The sequence below is a fragment of the Rhinatrema bivittatum genome, chromosome 3, assembly GCF_901001135.1.
Source record: "Rhinatrema bivittatum chromosome 3, aRhiBiv1.1, whole genome shotgun sequence".
Lineage (NCBI taxonomy): Eukaryota > Metazoa > Chordata > Amphibia > Gymnophiona > Rhinatrematidae > Rhinatrema > Rhinatrema bivittatum.
In genome coordinates this window covers 314766968-314783114 of record NC_042617.1, presented here as the reverse complement: position 1 = coordinate 314783114, position 16147 = coordinate 314766968, and the positions used below count along the sequence as shown (strand labels likewise).

At 40.5% G+C, this 16147-nt stretch overlaps 1 protein-coding gene across 3 annotated transcripts in view; it reads left to right on the top strand.

Moving 5' to 3' along the window:
- GTF3C2 (general transcription factor IIIC subunit 2) overlaps window positions 1-16147 on the top strand; it is a 265747-nt gene that overhangs the window by 70250 nt on the left and 179350 nt on the right. For all 3 annotated transcript variants that reach the window (XR_003855599.1, XM_029595224.1, XM_029595225.1), the window contains exons 5-6: window positions 2537-2631; window positions 14259-14336. Coding sequence is in view for 2 of the 3 variants with exons in the window: in XM_029595224.1 (XP_029451084.1) it covers window positions 2537-2631; window positions 14259-14336 (173 nt within the window). In the remaining variant the exon portion in view is untranslated. The remainder of the gene's footprint in view (window positions 1-2536; window positions 2632-14258; window positions 14337-16147) is intronic.

Below are 16147 nucleotides of genomic sequence, written 5' to 3'. Positions count from 1 at the left end.
CTCTTAAACCAGCAAGCAATAGTGACATGAATCTGGGGTAAACTACCTTTACAGCTTAACAAATTATTTTTCATAATATTGTATTGTATATAACTCCATGAATTGGGGAAGACCAAAAATTGACCTGGTCTCCAAGTGCAGGATGTAGTGGGCAAGTAAAACAATCTTGTCACACACTAACATTTTGAAGATAGTTTTTTAATATAAAAATCATGAAGACACTAGTTTTAGATCTTAACAGCATGCCACAAAGTGAGGTACTCTGATATAACACCGCACCTTGAATACTGTGTGCAAGTCTGCAATTCTGGTCACCGTATCTCAAAAAAGATATAATGTAAATCGGTTATTTACTGTCTCAGATAATAGAAGGACCAGGGGGGCACTCCGTGAAGTTAGCAAGTAGGTCATTTAAAACAAATGGAAGAAAATTCTTTTTCACTCAGTGCATAGTAGTGAACTCCATCTTCCAACACTGGGGAAATCCTCAGACCTCTTTCTGTCTCCTCAAAACCGCAAAGTGGAGAACTTCTGCTCTCTCATTCACAGCAAACGCTCTCAGCCCAGAGACGCATTCTCCCTCTTGTGGACATCCGGTCTGCTCTATGCATTCCCTCCACTTCCTCTTCTCTCAAAGACTCTCGTGAAGTTACGTCAGGTCAAAGGAACTATGATCCTCATAGCACCTCACTGGCCACGCCAAGTGTGGTTTCCAGTACTGCAGGATCTCTCCATTCGCAGGCACATTCCCATAGGGACGGACCCGCTTCTGATCACTCAAAACGACGGGTGCCTCCACCATCCCAATCTTCACGCCTTGTCCCTGACGGCATGGATGTTGAAAGGTTAATCCTTCAGCCACTTAACCTTTCTGAACCAGTTTCCTGTGTCTTGATTGCTTCACGGAAGCCTTCCACGAGAAAATCTTACTCTTACAAATGGAAAAGGTTCACGTCCTGGTGCTCTTCTCAGTCCCTTGACCCCTTTTCCTGTCCAATCACGAAGTTTTTGGACTATCTCTGGCATTTATTAGTCAGGTCTAAAAACTTCTTCCATCAGAATGCATGTCAGTGCGGTAGCTGCCTTCCATAAAGGTTTCGGGGATGTTCCTATATCAGTACAACCCCTTGTAACACGTTTTTTGAAGGGCTTGCTTCACCTCAAGCCTCCACTGCGTCCTCAGGCCCCTTCTTGGGACCTTAATCTGGTTTTAGGTCGGCTCATGAAACCACCATTTGAGCCTCTTCACTCTTGTGAACTTCGATATCTCACATGGAAAGTGATTTTCCATTTGGCAATCACTTCAGCTCGCAGAGTTAGTGAATTACAAGCCCTAGTTACCTATCCGCACTCACACTAAATTCTTACCTAAGGTAGTTTCAGATTTTCACCTAAATCAATCCATCATACTACCTACCTTTTTTCCCAGGCCCCATTTTCCCAGGCCCTATTCCAATCCAGGAGAGCAGGCTCTGCATACCCTTGACTGTAACCGGGCTCTAGCGTTCTATCTACACCATACAGCTGCCCACAGGAAAAGCACTCAATTGTTCGTCTCTTTCCACCCTAACAAATTAGGGCAACCTGTGGGTAAGCAGACTCTCTCCTCCTGGTTAGCGGACTGCATATCTTTTTGCTATCAACAAGCAGGCATTCCTTTCCAAGACCGTGTTAAAGCACACTCTGTGAGGGCCATGGCGACTTCAGTAGCACACCTGCGATCGGTGCCGCTTCCTGACATTTGCAGGGCTGCCACCTGGAGTTTTCTCCATTCCTTTGCAGCCTACTATTGCTTGGACAAAGCCAGAAGACAGGATTCCATCTTCGGCCAATCTGTCCTGCGTAACCTATTTCCAACGTGACGTACCAACACCCTTCCGCCTGCCCGGTGGGGTTCAGGATGCCCTCTACCAAATTCCACCCCAGTTGTTGTGCCTGTTGCACGCCGTTGGGTACATTTGGTGCATGTTCGGACATCCTCAGCTCTGTACTCACCCATGTGTGAGGACTACCATCCTGCTTGTCCTGTGGGAAAGCAAATGTTGCTTACCTGTAACAGGTGTTCTCACAGGACAGCAGGATGTTAGTCCTCACGAAACCTGCCCGCCACCCCGCGGTGTTGGGTTCGTATCATTTTCTTATTTTCTTTTTTGGCACTGCCTGTAGCTTTGGAACAAGACTGAAGGGGGACCCCTTCTGGCTGCAGGGTTAGTGCCATGCTGGGCATGCCCAGTAGGGGCCGGTCAAAGTTCTGGAAACTTTGACAAAAGTGTTCTGTGATTGGGCTCCACCCTGTGATGTCACCCATATGTGAGGACTAACATCCTGCTGTCCTGTGAGAACACCTGTTACAGGTAAGCGACATTTGCTTTTTCATTGGTAGGAATCCCTGTATATGTGCATTAGGAAGTATCTCTTCTTATGTACAATGAGATCGTGCAGAAAGCTTCAGAAACTTACAGTAGGCAGTGTGCAGAACATTGTGTGTCAGTATTCTCAGATTTATACAAATTGTGTTTTTCCTCCTATCAAACAGAAAGTGAAGTCCAAGCACTCTGGTTTTGCTGAGAATGGTTTTCACAATTCCATAATGTTTCCAGTGTGGAAGTGCGCTAGAATCACCATGGATTAGTAAGTATTTTAAATTCTGTTCTTCTAAGAAGCTGTACAGATATATAATGTGGTGTTCCTGTTCAGTGGAGCTTACGATCTAGTTGAAGTACAGATGGGGCAAATAATTTATAGTAATCACTTAAGTATTACAATAAAACATGTGTAACCCAAGAGGGTCAAGGTTAAGAAGAGTCAAAGGTTTTGGATTTAAAAGCAATCTCAAAAGTGGGTCTTTAAGTGGGATTTGAACATGGCCAGAGATGGAACAAGGCACACCAGCTCAGGAAGGCTTCACTATTGGGGTTCAAATAACATTTTATTTTATTAGATAAACTTTCTGAAGGTTTTGATGCCATTTAATGGATTTGGCAGAAGAAATCCATGGCAAGATCGCATCTTGAGTACTATGTATAATTCTGGTCACCGCATTTCAAAAAAGACATAGCTGAACTGGAGAAAGTACTGAGAAGGGCGACCAAAATGATAAAGGGGATGGAACAGCTCCCATATGAGGAAAGGCTGAAGAGGTTAGGACTATTCAGCTTGGAGAAGAGACAGCTGACGGGGGGATATGAAAGCGGTCTTTAAAATTATGAGAGGTCTAGAACAGGTAGATATGATTTGGTTATTTACTCTTTTGGGTAATAAAAGGACTAGGGATACTCCATTAACTTAGCAAGTAGCACATTTAAAACTAATCAGAGAAAGTTCTTTTTCACTCAACGCACAATAAACTCTGGAATTTGTTGCCAGAGGATGTCATTAGTGCAGATAGTGCAGCTGGGTTTAAAAAAAAGTTTGGATAAGTTCTTGGAGGAGAAGTCCATTACCTGCTATTAATCAAGTTGACTTAGAAAGTAGCCACTGCTATTACTTCCATCAGTAGCGTGGGATAGACTTAGTTTTTGGGTACTTGCCAGGTACTTGTAGCCTGGATTGGCCACTGTTAGAAACAGGATGCTGGGCTTGATGGATCCTTGGTCTGACCCCAGTATGGCATGTTCTTATGTTCTTAAATCATAGGTAGATAGTATTGTACGTTAGCTTTTAATATAGAAACATAGAAATGACAGCAGAAAAAGACCAATTGGCCCATCTAGTCTGCCCAGCAAGCTTCCACACTTATTTTCCCATGCTTATCTGTTTCATCAACCACCAAGTTCAGGGCCCTTGTTGGTAACTGATTCAAATTTCCTGCCACCCCCTGCCATTCATGCAGAGAGTCATGTTGAAGTTGCATCAAAGGTGAGCATAAGGCTTAATGGTTAAGGGTAGTAACCGCTGCACCAAGCAAGTTACCCCGATGCTTGTTTACCCAGACTCCACAGATCAATGCCTTGTTGAATGTTGTCCGAATGTAAATCCTGTTTTCCACATTTCCCCCTGCTGTTGAAGCAGAGAGCAAGGCTGTATATGCACTCAAAGTGATGTATCAGGCTTAATTGGTTTAGGGTAGTAACTGCTATAATAAGCAAGCTACCCCCATGTTTATTTGGGAGGAGGAATAGCCTAGTGGTTAGAGCAATGGACTATGAACCAGGAGACCAGGGTCCAGCTGTCGCTCCTTGTGACCTTGGGCAAGTCACTTTACCCTCCATTGCCTCAGGTACAAACTTAGATTGTAAGCCCCTTGGGGATAGAATAATACCTACAGTACCTGAATGTAAACCGGTGTGATATCTCGATTGAGATCGAATGTCGGTATATAAAAATAATAAATAAATTAATTAATTTGTTTACCCAGATTGTGATGTTCAGACTCTTAGGTCCTTTCTTTTAAAGGTCTTTGCATTAGTTACAGGGAAGGCAGATTTTATACTTAGATTTTACATGTAGCTCATATTTTGCTGAGGACCCCAATCAACAATTAGTCTTTGTGGAAATTTTATGGTTGTTTAATGTAAATTGGTATTAGAAAAAAAACAAAACAGTAGTTTGTTTTGGAGAAAATAGATTAGCAAAGAACTGTAGTTATTGTGTTAGTCCACTTGGATATGTAGAGTTAAGTGTCAGCAAACAAGCTATAGGTGAGACCTTTTTATTGGACTAATCTAATTCATCTGTGAGTAGCTTTTGAGAGTTGTCCTCTCTCCACCTGCCTGATGAAGAGGGAGAAATGTAGGAGTAGCTTAGTGGTTAGAACAGCAGGCTGTGAAGCAGTGAAGACAGGGTTCAAATCCTGCTGTGACACTCTGTGACCTAGAGTCAGTCACTTCACCCTCCATTGCTTCAGGTACAAACTTAAACTGTAAGTCCTCTGGGGACAGGGAAAAATCTACTGTACCTGAATGTAATCTCCTTTCAAGTGTCACAATAAGTTGAATATAAAAATATAAATGTTGATTTTTCTGGCTTCTCAGTTGACAAACAGGCATAGATCAGGCATAATCAGTTGGTGATGTCATCCAGTGGAACAGATAACTTTCTGATCATGCGTGAGAGTTCCCGCTTGTGATTGCTACCTCAGTATGTCTTCATCCGGGCTACTGCATGGACATGTTTTCCCAGTCTCTGGTTTTTGCATTCTTTTTTTTGCCTTGGGTTTGTAAGTTCACAGGACCTTTTTACCACTGCCTCTGCATTCCCTCAACAGATCATTTAATTCCTACTTGGTGAAAAAAATCATATATTGTATGAGAGGCAGGCATTTTACATATAACAAGGTTATTAGATAAGAACATAAGAATTGCCATACTGGAATCTACTCTTTGGGATATGCTGGTATTTGCAACCAGTTTCGGTGGCAGGATGTGGAATTCAATGGACTTTTGGTTGGACTTAGCATCTTATGTTAAAAGAAAATAAATAAAATCAGAAAGAAGATTAGTAAAGCTGAAAGAGGTTCAGAAGAAAGTCAGAATGATTAAAGCATGACTGGAAGAAAGAATAGCTGAAGAGGTAGCGTAATCTATTTTTTGGGTGAGTCAGAAAAGGAGGCAGAGCAGAGGTGAAACTGTAATATTGAAAGAAGATAGGGAGCAATATGTGGAGAGAGATGAGGAAAAAATAGAAGTGCTAAACAAATACCTCTCGAAAGAATTGAAGGATGGCTAATGGGACGCTCTTATGATGAGAGGCTGCGCAGGCTAGGTCTCTTCAGCTTGGAAAAGAGACACCTGAAAAGGGGTGACATAGAAGCTTATAAAATTGTGAATGGGATGGAATGAGTAAGTAAAGGACAGTTATTTACCCTTTGTAAAAAAAAAAAAAATAAATTACTAAAACAAGAGGATATTCCATGAAACGAGCAACCAGCAGATTTAAAACAAAACATAGAAAGTACTTTTTCATGCAGCCCATAATCAAGTTGTGGCATTGTTGCCAGAGGATGTGGCCAAGGTGACTAGCATAGCAGGGGTTTTAAAGAAGTTTGGACAAGTTCTTGGAGGAAAAATCCACAAAACCTGAAATAGATGTACTGTATGGGATGTGCAGTGGCACTGTCTGAGACAGGGTGCTGGGCTTGATGGACCTTGCTCTGACCCAGCAGGGTATTTCTTACGCTCTTATGTGCCAAGTTTCAGGCTGAGGAGCAGTAGACGCCCCATTGTTAGAGGATGGTGTTTGTGCTTACTTGTCTGACATCACCACTCCACCTTAAACTTAACATGACCAAGATGGAACTGCTTTCCCTCCTTCCTCTTTATTTTTCTGTGGGTGGCGCTGCCATCATCCTGGTTCCCTTAGCCCATATCCTTTGGTTCTTTACCTCGCCTCCTCTCCCCCCAGTTGAATTTATTAAATTGATTAATTTCATTTCTTCTTGAAAAAAAAAATCAACGCAGCTGTAAAATACAATCTTATAGTAATAGCAGTAGAAATTGATATAAAATAAGAGAATTAAAACAACATATAAAAACACCAAGACTCATAAATACTGCAAGCACAATTAAATTAAAAAAAAAATGGACTGAATAGAACAGAATAGCAAACAAATATTTTTAATAATTGCAAAAATCAAGAGAAATTAAAATAATTAAGTTCAGAAAGCTTTGGATAACAGTCACGCTTTCAGTGGTTTTCTGCATTTCAAATAAGCCCTTTGAAGACGCAAATCTAAAGGCAACGAATTCCATTGTGAGGGAGCAAGAAAAGAAAAGCCATCTTGCGTGTTCACGCAAAAATAATCTCTTTAGAAGAGGGTAATCTAAGTAATTCTTTCTGCCTGATATAAATAAGGAGGAGTTTGATAAGGTCATACAAAGAATTTTAAATTCAGTCGAGGGGTTATCTGGAGCCAGTGATGTTCCTGCAGCAGTGGTGTTACATGATCACATTTTTGTTTAATGAAAATAAGCTTAGCTATTGTATTTTGAACTGACCTGAGATGATGAATTGAGTGTGCGATGAGCCCTTGAAAGGGCCTTACAGTAACCAGTCTTACTGAGATTTAAAGCATGCATTAATATTTTAAGATCAGTAGCTGTCAGGGTTTGCTATGAATAAAATATAAGTGGTAAAAAGATTGTTGAATTAAAGAAGAAATGTGAAGTAAACGTCAGAGAAGAATCTAACTGGAGACGGTTAACCATATGGATTCTTCTGTAAAACTACATGGCCTCCAATTTCTTGGCATTTACTTTCAGTTTTATGTAGATTTAACCAGGTTGATACTTCAGATAAATGGTTATTTAAAATCAGACAGGACAACAGTGTTAATTCAATGTTCCTCTGAGAGTGCAAAAAATCTGATAATGAAACTTTTCTAACAGGGAAGCTGTTTTTATGGGGTATAGCATTCTTAATTTTCCTGATGTTTTAGGGTAGAAGAAAGGCCTTTGTTCAGTTGTAGGCATCTATTCTTGCTTTGGGTGAATACTTTTTTTCTCTATCATTCAAAGTGTTCTGTAAAATTGGATGAAAATAAGTTCATATTTTATGAGCCTAATCAATTAAGGGGGCTTTTAGATAGCAGAATTGCTTTGGCACCTTCATCTACCCCTGTTATTGTGGTTATATTCTTATTAGCAGTCTGTGGCTTAATTTTCTGAAATTGAAGGTGGTTCCAGAGTCCTGCACCTCATTCTGTATTGTTTTTCCTTCTGTCTGGATTTCGGTAAAGCTTTGATATGTTTATTGAAAAGATTAAATAGTTAAAAAAAAAAAAAAAAAAATCAGACAGGGATTTAGAAATGTTAGAATCAAAAGAAGCCAATATCTATATATCATCTGCATAAAAATAGGTCCTCCTTGTTTGTCAGGCATTTGCTATCAAATGTAAGATTCCGTATTTATGGATCTAAGGGGGGAACTATAAACATAAAACAAGGTGGGAGATATTCCACTTCATGCCAGCTGAGGATGTGAAGCCATTTTTGAATCCCAGTCCACATGGTAGGTCCTGTCAGATAAAAATGAAGCGAACCATCTGAGTACCGTATCCTTACTAATGACATCGGCTAAACGCGTAAACAAAAGTTGATAATTGACGGTGTCAGACCTGCTGACATGTCCAGAAATACAACAGAAATGTCTTTACCTTTCTCTAGACTCTAATCTGATTTAGTTAAGCTGCAAGTTTGTTTTTTGTGCTGAACCCTTTTAGGATTGTTCATAAAGCTAGAAATTTGGGCATAATAATGAATACCAATCTCTCATCCCAACCTCATATATCTAACTTAGTTAAATCTTCCTTTTATAAACCTCATCTGTTGAAATGTTTTAATCCTTTTCTGACCACCAATGATTTCCATTTATTTCTACAATCCCTAGGGTTAGTCCGGACTATTGTCATTCCTTATATTGGGGTCTACCAACTTGTACCAGCCATCCAGTATAGATCATTCAGAAATCAGCGTTTGATGGATAACATTAATCCGGTGTTAATATCATTACATTGGTTTCCAGTAACCTGTTGCATTCAATTTAACTTTAGACAATGATATTCAGGCTAATACACAATCATCCATCTGGTTAAGCATTTCTTTTGAGTAATTACAAACCACCCATGCAATTATATCTCTGCTAACAAACAGGCCGATTCAATATAAAGTGCGGGAGAGCCGGCGCTCTGTGTTGAGCGCCTGCTCTCCCGATGCGCGCCCAGGCACCTCTCCTGGACGCGCGATTCTCTATTTAAATGAGGCTGGCGCTAATAAGGAGGCGCTAGGGACAATAGCGCGTCCCTAGCTCCTCATTAGCAGAAGTGGTGGCTGTCAGCGGGTCCGACAACAGACGCTTAATGTTACCAGCATCAGTTTTAGAACCTGCGGACAGATTTTTTTTTTTTTTTTTTAATTTTTGGAACCTCTGACTTAATATCGCTATGATATTAAGTCAGAGGGTGTACAGAAAAGCAGTTTTTTCTGCTTTTCTGTACACTCTCCCATTGCTGTCTATGATTAACGCCTGCTTTTGGGCAGGCGTTAATTTCTGAGAGTAAAATGTGCAGCTTGGCCACACATTTTACTTTCAGTATCCCGGGCGACTAATAGGCTCATCAACATGCATTTGTATGTGATGAGTGCTATTAGTTTTCGCGAGTTGGCCCCGCGTTTTCAAGGCGCTATTACCCCTTACGCAGCCAACCGGGTGCTAAACAGTGCTGAATTGGCCTGAAAGATCTATTGGAAATACCAATTGTAAACGTTGCCAGACTTGATATGACAAGAAAAAGTATTCTCAATTGTAAGACCAAGACTTTGTAAAACCTTACCAGAGTAAATATGTGAGATCCAAGATATTTAATGTTTCAAAAAAGCTGTTAAAATTCACCTGTTCAAGCAAGCGGTGTCAAATGGAATTGTATTCCCGGAGACACAAATATTACCGCTAAGTCTTTAGCACTAACCCGAGAGAATCAAAACAAAATTAAAGGTGGCTCCGAATTGCAAAGCTCCCTCTTTCCTAGTCCTCCTTCCCCCTTTCACTATTGTCAGTCACTTTTTAATGCTCATGTATAATCGTTCAGTTTTTTTTTTTTATTATGTATGTCTTATTGTAAGCCGTCTTGGGAACCCGTATGTAGAGTGTGCTAGATTGCTGAGGTCTTCTTTCCTAAAAAAAAAAAAACATTAAGCAAATAAACAGAAAATAAATAAAGTAAGTATGTTGTTCATAATTTGAAGTATCCCCTTTGAATTTAAAATATTTAGTGAAGAGGTTTGTTTTGTTTTTCCATTTGGACAATCAATCCTTTCAATAATTTTGGAGAGAGTGGGCAAATTGGATATAGGTCTGTAATTCTCAACATCTAGGTTAGCCTTCTTTAATAGTGGCAGAACGTTTGCAGATTTTAGCATAGCAGACAATAAACCTGAGCTAAGACTAAATGGTTTATGATGTATGATGTTTACTAGGTAGAGGACTACTTTTAAAAGGGACGATATCTTTCATATTGGTGCACGTTTATGCACATGTGTCAGCCTGCGTCAAAGGACACGGCCATTGTATAACATATGCACGCATGTTATCAAATAGTCTGGCTGCACACACATTTGCACCAGATTTTAAGTAGGCGCACGCAAATCCCGCTTTTATAGCATAAATCGGGGGTTTTTTAAAGTGGCATGTGCCAACACCATTGCCAGTTAAATCAGTTCATCCCCATTTCACCCAGTTAAGTGTTAGGACCCACCAAATCCCCCCTAGTTTAATAGCCTTCACTCCCCTCCAATTAGCCTCGACCCTTAAAACCCTGCAGATCTCCTTACTTTTCTTTTTCATAATGTACACCTCTTCCATAGCAGAAGTAAACTTACATGGCAGGGGACCTGGGTGTACATCTCTGGCTCATGCCCCGAAACACCCATGCCACACCCGGACTATGCCCACACCACTGGAGATGTGCGTCCTAGGGGAGATACACGCATATCCAGGCACCTTTTAAAATCTGTTTGTGTGCACAAGCCCAACTTATTCGCTCATCCCCTAATTAATGCATGCGCCGGGCTTTTAATATTCATCTGTTAATGTTTAATATGTTGGTTTGACATTGTGTGTTAGACTGAAATATATATGGTCCATTATGAGCTTGCCATGATCAGTGGAGTGTGTGGCATAGAAATAATTTTTTATTAAATTAGGATTTTTTCAGATATTTAAAAGCTAGAGGATATAAAGAGCAGGAAGAAGTGGTCATTTGTTTTAACAGAAGCTGGAAACCAGCTGGGTCACAAGATTAAATTTAGAAAATTCAGTAACAGAAACAGAAAACTCAAGATTTGACAATTTTCTGATAAAGGAATCAGAATTCATCAATTTAGTATCTAAAGAAAGGCAGGAGCTTAAGTCCATACTGGAAGAGCTAGCTGGGATGAGACAAAAAGTGACCTGAATATTTGTTTTATTTTCAGCGGTCACTGTTGAAACAGGTATAGTCCAAGACCTTTGAACTGCAGAGGCCTGCTCAGCCACATTGAAGAGCCGCTGAAGCATGTTTTCAGCTTTTCTCAATTCTCACAGGAAACAATTTATCTTGCTAATTTTACCTTTTCAAGACAGTAGTTTATACTGCCCCTTAAGATTTTTTTTGTTGTCATTTGATTTTGTTTTCCTCCATATTCCCCATATTGTGAGCATTAGTGTACATGGCTTTCCAAATATTCCTTTTTTTCCCCCCCTATATTTCCCATTTCTGTATGAATATTTAATGCTTTACTTACCTCTGGGTTTTGCTCACCCATCTCTGATTCTAATGTAAAGCTCTCCTCAGTAGGTTTGTCATTCTGTGTTGAAAACCACTTCTCCCCTTCTTCGACAGATGGATCCCATATTTGCTTAGCAATCCTTGAAATATCATCCCACGATCCAGTCCTGCATAGGCTCATTAATAAACTCAACAGCCTTGTGATGGGTCCCTAGGTGGTGGAGTGGATTAGAAACTGGTTGAGTGATAGTCAACAGAAGGTAATGGTAAATGGAGTTCACTCAGAGGGGAGAAAGGTGATTAGTGGAGTTTTTCAGAGATTGGTGCTGTGGCGGGTTCTGTGCAGCATCTTTGTGAACGATATTGTGGTGGGGATACAGGGAAGTTTGCCTTTTTGTGGATGATGCCAAGATCTGCAACAGAGTGGACACTCCTGAAAGAATGAACTGATCTAAGAAATCTTGAGGATTGCTTGGCAATTAAGGTGTAGTACAAATATATGCAGTTACAAATTTGTGGTGTAGATATCTGAGGGTGTAATATGTGATGGGTAAGAGCTAGAGGGATGCTAGGATGCATAGACAGTCATAACCAGGAAGAAAAAAGGTGATGTCAGTGTACAAGGTCATTGGTAAGGGTTAATCTGTTTAGTTGTAGAGGCAGTAACTAAAAAAGAATATAGATAGGTAGTTAGAAAGGAAGAAGTGGAGGAGGCTAAAAGGTGGGAAAAAGCTAAAGGGAGGAAAGGAAGGTTATCAAATTAATTTAACAGAGCAAACGAGGAAAAGCAGCATGTTGGAGCAATATGTGATCTGTTTTGGAAGTTCAGGAGTCAGATGGAGTTGGAATGGTAGGGAGTAGCTGCTCAGGACTAGGGGGCATTCCATGAAGTTAGCGTGTGGCACATTTAAAACTAATTGGAGAAAGTTCTTTTTCACTCAACGCACAATTAAACTCTGGAATTTGTTGCCAGAGGATGTGGTTAGTGCAGTTAGTGTAGCTGTGTTTAAAAAAGGATTGGATAAGTTCTTGGAGGAGAAGTCCATTACCTGCTATTAATTAAGTTGACTTAGAAAATAGCCACTGCTATTACTTGCATCAACAGCGTGGGATAGACTTAGTTTTTGGGTACTTGCCAGGTTCTTATTGCCTGGATTGGCCACTGTTGGAAACAGGATGCTGGGCTTGATGGACCCTTGGACTGACCCAGTATGGCATGTTCTTATGTTCTTAAATCTTTGCTAGCAGGATTTTAATGAAACTCTTTAAGGTTGCTTTTACCATAAGGAATAGTTAAGTTTTCATTTCTCTATCTTCTTGAAACTGTTCATAGGGTACAGGATGGGACTTTTGAATAATGTTTGAAATGGCAGCACTACATAACACTTTCTTTTCATTGTGACCTAGTGAGTGTTTCTCTCTTTGGGAAGCACAGTGTTCAACACAGCATTTGCAAGAAGATGCTTAGTATTTATCATTTTAGGTTTCATCAGAAAGATCACGTACAAAAGACCATAGGAACTCCCATATTGTGTCAGACTAAGCTTCCTATCAACCCCACTATCCTGTTTCTAACATTGGCCAATCCAGGTCACAAGTACCTGACACGGTCTCAAATAGTAGATAGTCCATGCTGCTTATTCCCAGGGATAAGCAATGACTTTTCAAGACTGCCTGGTTAATAATGATTTAGGGACTTTCCCTCTAGGAACCCAGCTATGCTAACTGCCCTCACCACATCCTCCAGTAATGAATTTCAGAGCTTAATTGTACATTGAGTGAAAAAATATTTCTCAGATTTGTTTTAAATGTGCTACTTAGTAACTTCATGGAGTGACCCCCTAGTGTTTTTAAATTTTGTAAAAGTAAACAGCCAATTTGTATTTACCCATTCCACGCCAGGCATGATTTTATAGACCTGTTGATCATCTTTCCCCTCAGTTGTCTCTTCTCCAAGCTAAAGAGCTCTAACAAAGGCATTATGATGATTTGCCCTTTTATTCTCCATTCCTTTTCCAAATAATTCCTAACATTGTTTGCTTTTTTGACTGCGGCCACATGCTGAACCAAGAATTTCAAAGTATTGCCCACTGTGACACCCAGGTCTTTTTCCTGGGTGAAACTCCTAATATGAATCCTATTCCTGGATGGAACTCCTAATATGAATCCTAACATCATTTAATCAGTGTGGGTTTCTTTTCTCCATGTTCGTCACTTTGCAGTTGGCCACATTAAATTTCATCTGCAATTTAAATGCACAGTTTTTCACAATCTGCTTATGAATTACTAACTCTGGGGAATTTTGTCACAGCTTCTGAAAATCCAAATACACTACATTCACTGGCTTGCCATTATCTGTTTAACCCCTTCAAAAAAAAAAATGCAGCAGATTGTTAATGCAAGATTTTCTTTGTGTAAATCCATGCTGGCTGTGTCCCATTAAACCATGTTATTTTAAAAAAATTTCTAAATTGCTCAAAGTGATATATGCTGTGATTTTGTTCTTTAAAAGTAGTTTCCACGGTTTTTTGTTTTTTTTTTTTGGCACTGAAGTCAGACTCACAGGTATATAGTTTCCTGGATCATCCTTGGAGCCATTTTTAAAGATCGTGATTACATTGGCCACCCTACCGATGATCCTAACAATACGTTACAAATTACCATTAACAGATCTGCATTTAGTTTTGGGTTTTTTTCACACATACATGAAACCTAGTGTAACCATACTGGCATGCTTGGACGTGCTCTAGCTTTTGCCTTGAAGGCTGCTTAATGCAGCAAAGCATGCCTCATTCATAGTTCAGTGTCTTATTGAGGTGCCCTGACTCCTTGCTTTGTCTATCTTTGTGCTTGCCTTGCCTTACCAAAGGTTCCTGTTTGCCTGTGTACTCCTTGTCTTGTTCTTGCTCTGTTTAGGCCTCCAAGTGATCTTTCTTGTCTGTGTGTTCCCAGCCTTGTTCTTGTTCTGTTTTAGGACTCCCAGTAACCTATCTCATCAATGTTGTTCCTAGCTTGTGTGTAACTATGAACCTTATGATTACTGTTTTGTATTTTACAGTAGGGACCAGCATCATTCCCCTTGGCAGTTTTCAGAATGGATTCCTTCTAGTAAGAAATGGACTTTTCTGTCAGAGAGGTGAGTGCTTGCATGGAATTTACAGCTGCTTTCCTGATTCTTACTTTCAGGTAAAACATTGTATGTACTGATAATATATGAATAAATACAGAGAACTGGATCAGATCCAGGGTTGGGGAAGAGGACCTGCTAAGGATTAGAAAGCAAGTAGGACAAGCAAAAGCAATCTGAAACAGCCAGAGCTCTAAAACCTGAGGACTTGTTATTAGTTATTTATAATTTCTGTATATTATATAATGGTCTATTCCTTATCTTTTTTTCTACACCAGTCCAGAACGATTAATCCCTCTTCTAGTTGATGGGCATAGAGCACTAGCATTTTTTTTATGACATCACTACCTTTTACTTAAACTAGGTACAGAATGTATAAGCCAATATTCTCTGCCTCCAGGCTGATGAAAGAACTTCTCTTTGTATAGCAGCTCTTATGATTTCAAAGGAAACTAATTTTAAAAGAAAAACTGTTAAAAAAAAAAAAAAAAAAAGAAAGAAAAATAGAGACTAATAAAGGGTCTGTTGAGGGCCATCCTACTTGAGTCTGTCAGTTTTAGAGAACTTATCCTTGGTTATTCTCCAAACCTTTTAAACAAGCAAAGGTAGAGCCTGTCTCCTTATTTAATAATCAAATTTAGCAAAGGAGGATCCTTTGAGATATTTCCTTTAAGCGTTATCTTTATTAAAATGTATGAATCACCTGTTCCCTGTACGTACCCGGATCAGCCCAGACTGCTAGGTTATGCCTCCCTTCCAGCAGATGGAGACAGAGAAAAACTTGAAGGGTACCCCTTGTAAGTACGGTGCACCACCTGCAGCCCCATCAATATTTCTCTGTCTCCAGCAGATGAAGTTGGCAGAACCTGTGGTCCTGGTAGCTTGATTCTGTATTAAAAAAAAAAAATAAAAAGGGAATCCTGATTTATTATTTTTTGGCTAAATCAATGACACTGTCTTTTTAATTAAAAAAAAAAAAAAAAAAAAAAGGCAATTAGCTGTTGAGCACAGGAGCATGTCGCCTCCTGAGGGGAAGGCTCATTTACCTTCTTACCTCAGTGGTAGGCTTGGCGGGGGATCTCCTGTCCACCCACTTTCCCAGAGCTATAGATGGTGATTTACTGGGGGGGATTTACCAGTGGGACGGTCTTCGAGGTGTCGGCCCTGGGGGTTAGGGCGGCCGTTTGTAGTAGTTTGATGCAGCGTGTGAGTCTCCGATGGGTGCAGCAGCTCCTGAGCGCCAGGGAACTTTCCCCGGAAGAGATGGAGCAGGTGGATCGTTGGAGGCAGTGGTGGCATATGGAGCCGATGCCTTGTATGATCTCCTCTGTACGTCTTTCCACACTATGGCTTTGGCGGTATTGGCCCGCAGACTTTTGTGGTTACGTAATTGGTCGGCGGATGATTTGCCCAAGTTCCAGTTTCCCCTTCAGGGAAAAATTTCTTTTTGGGGATGATTTGGAGCAGCCCATTAAATCCTTGGAGGATAATAAGGTGTACAAGCTCCTTGAGGATAGACCGAAGACCTCCAGGGATTTCGGGACCTCCCATTCTCGTTTTAGAGGCCAGCGCTGTTTTTGCCAGTCTAAACCTAGCATTTTTGGCCAGAGGCAGCCGTCTGGGAGGTCTCAATCTTGGTCTCATTCCTGTTGCGACCGTAGGCCTTCCTGAGACGGCGGCGCTCCAGGGGCAACAGGAAATAAATCATCCCAATGAAGTAGCGCTGACCCACCCTTCTGTTCCTATCGTCGGGGGACGGCTGTCCCTTTTTTTACGAGGAGTGGGTCAAAATCACATCAAACTACTCGGTTCTAAGCATC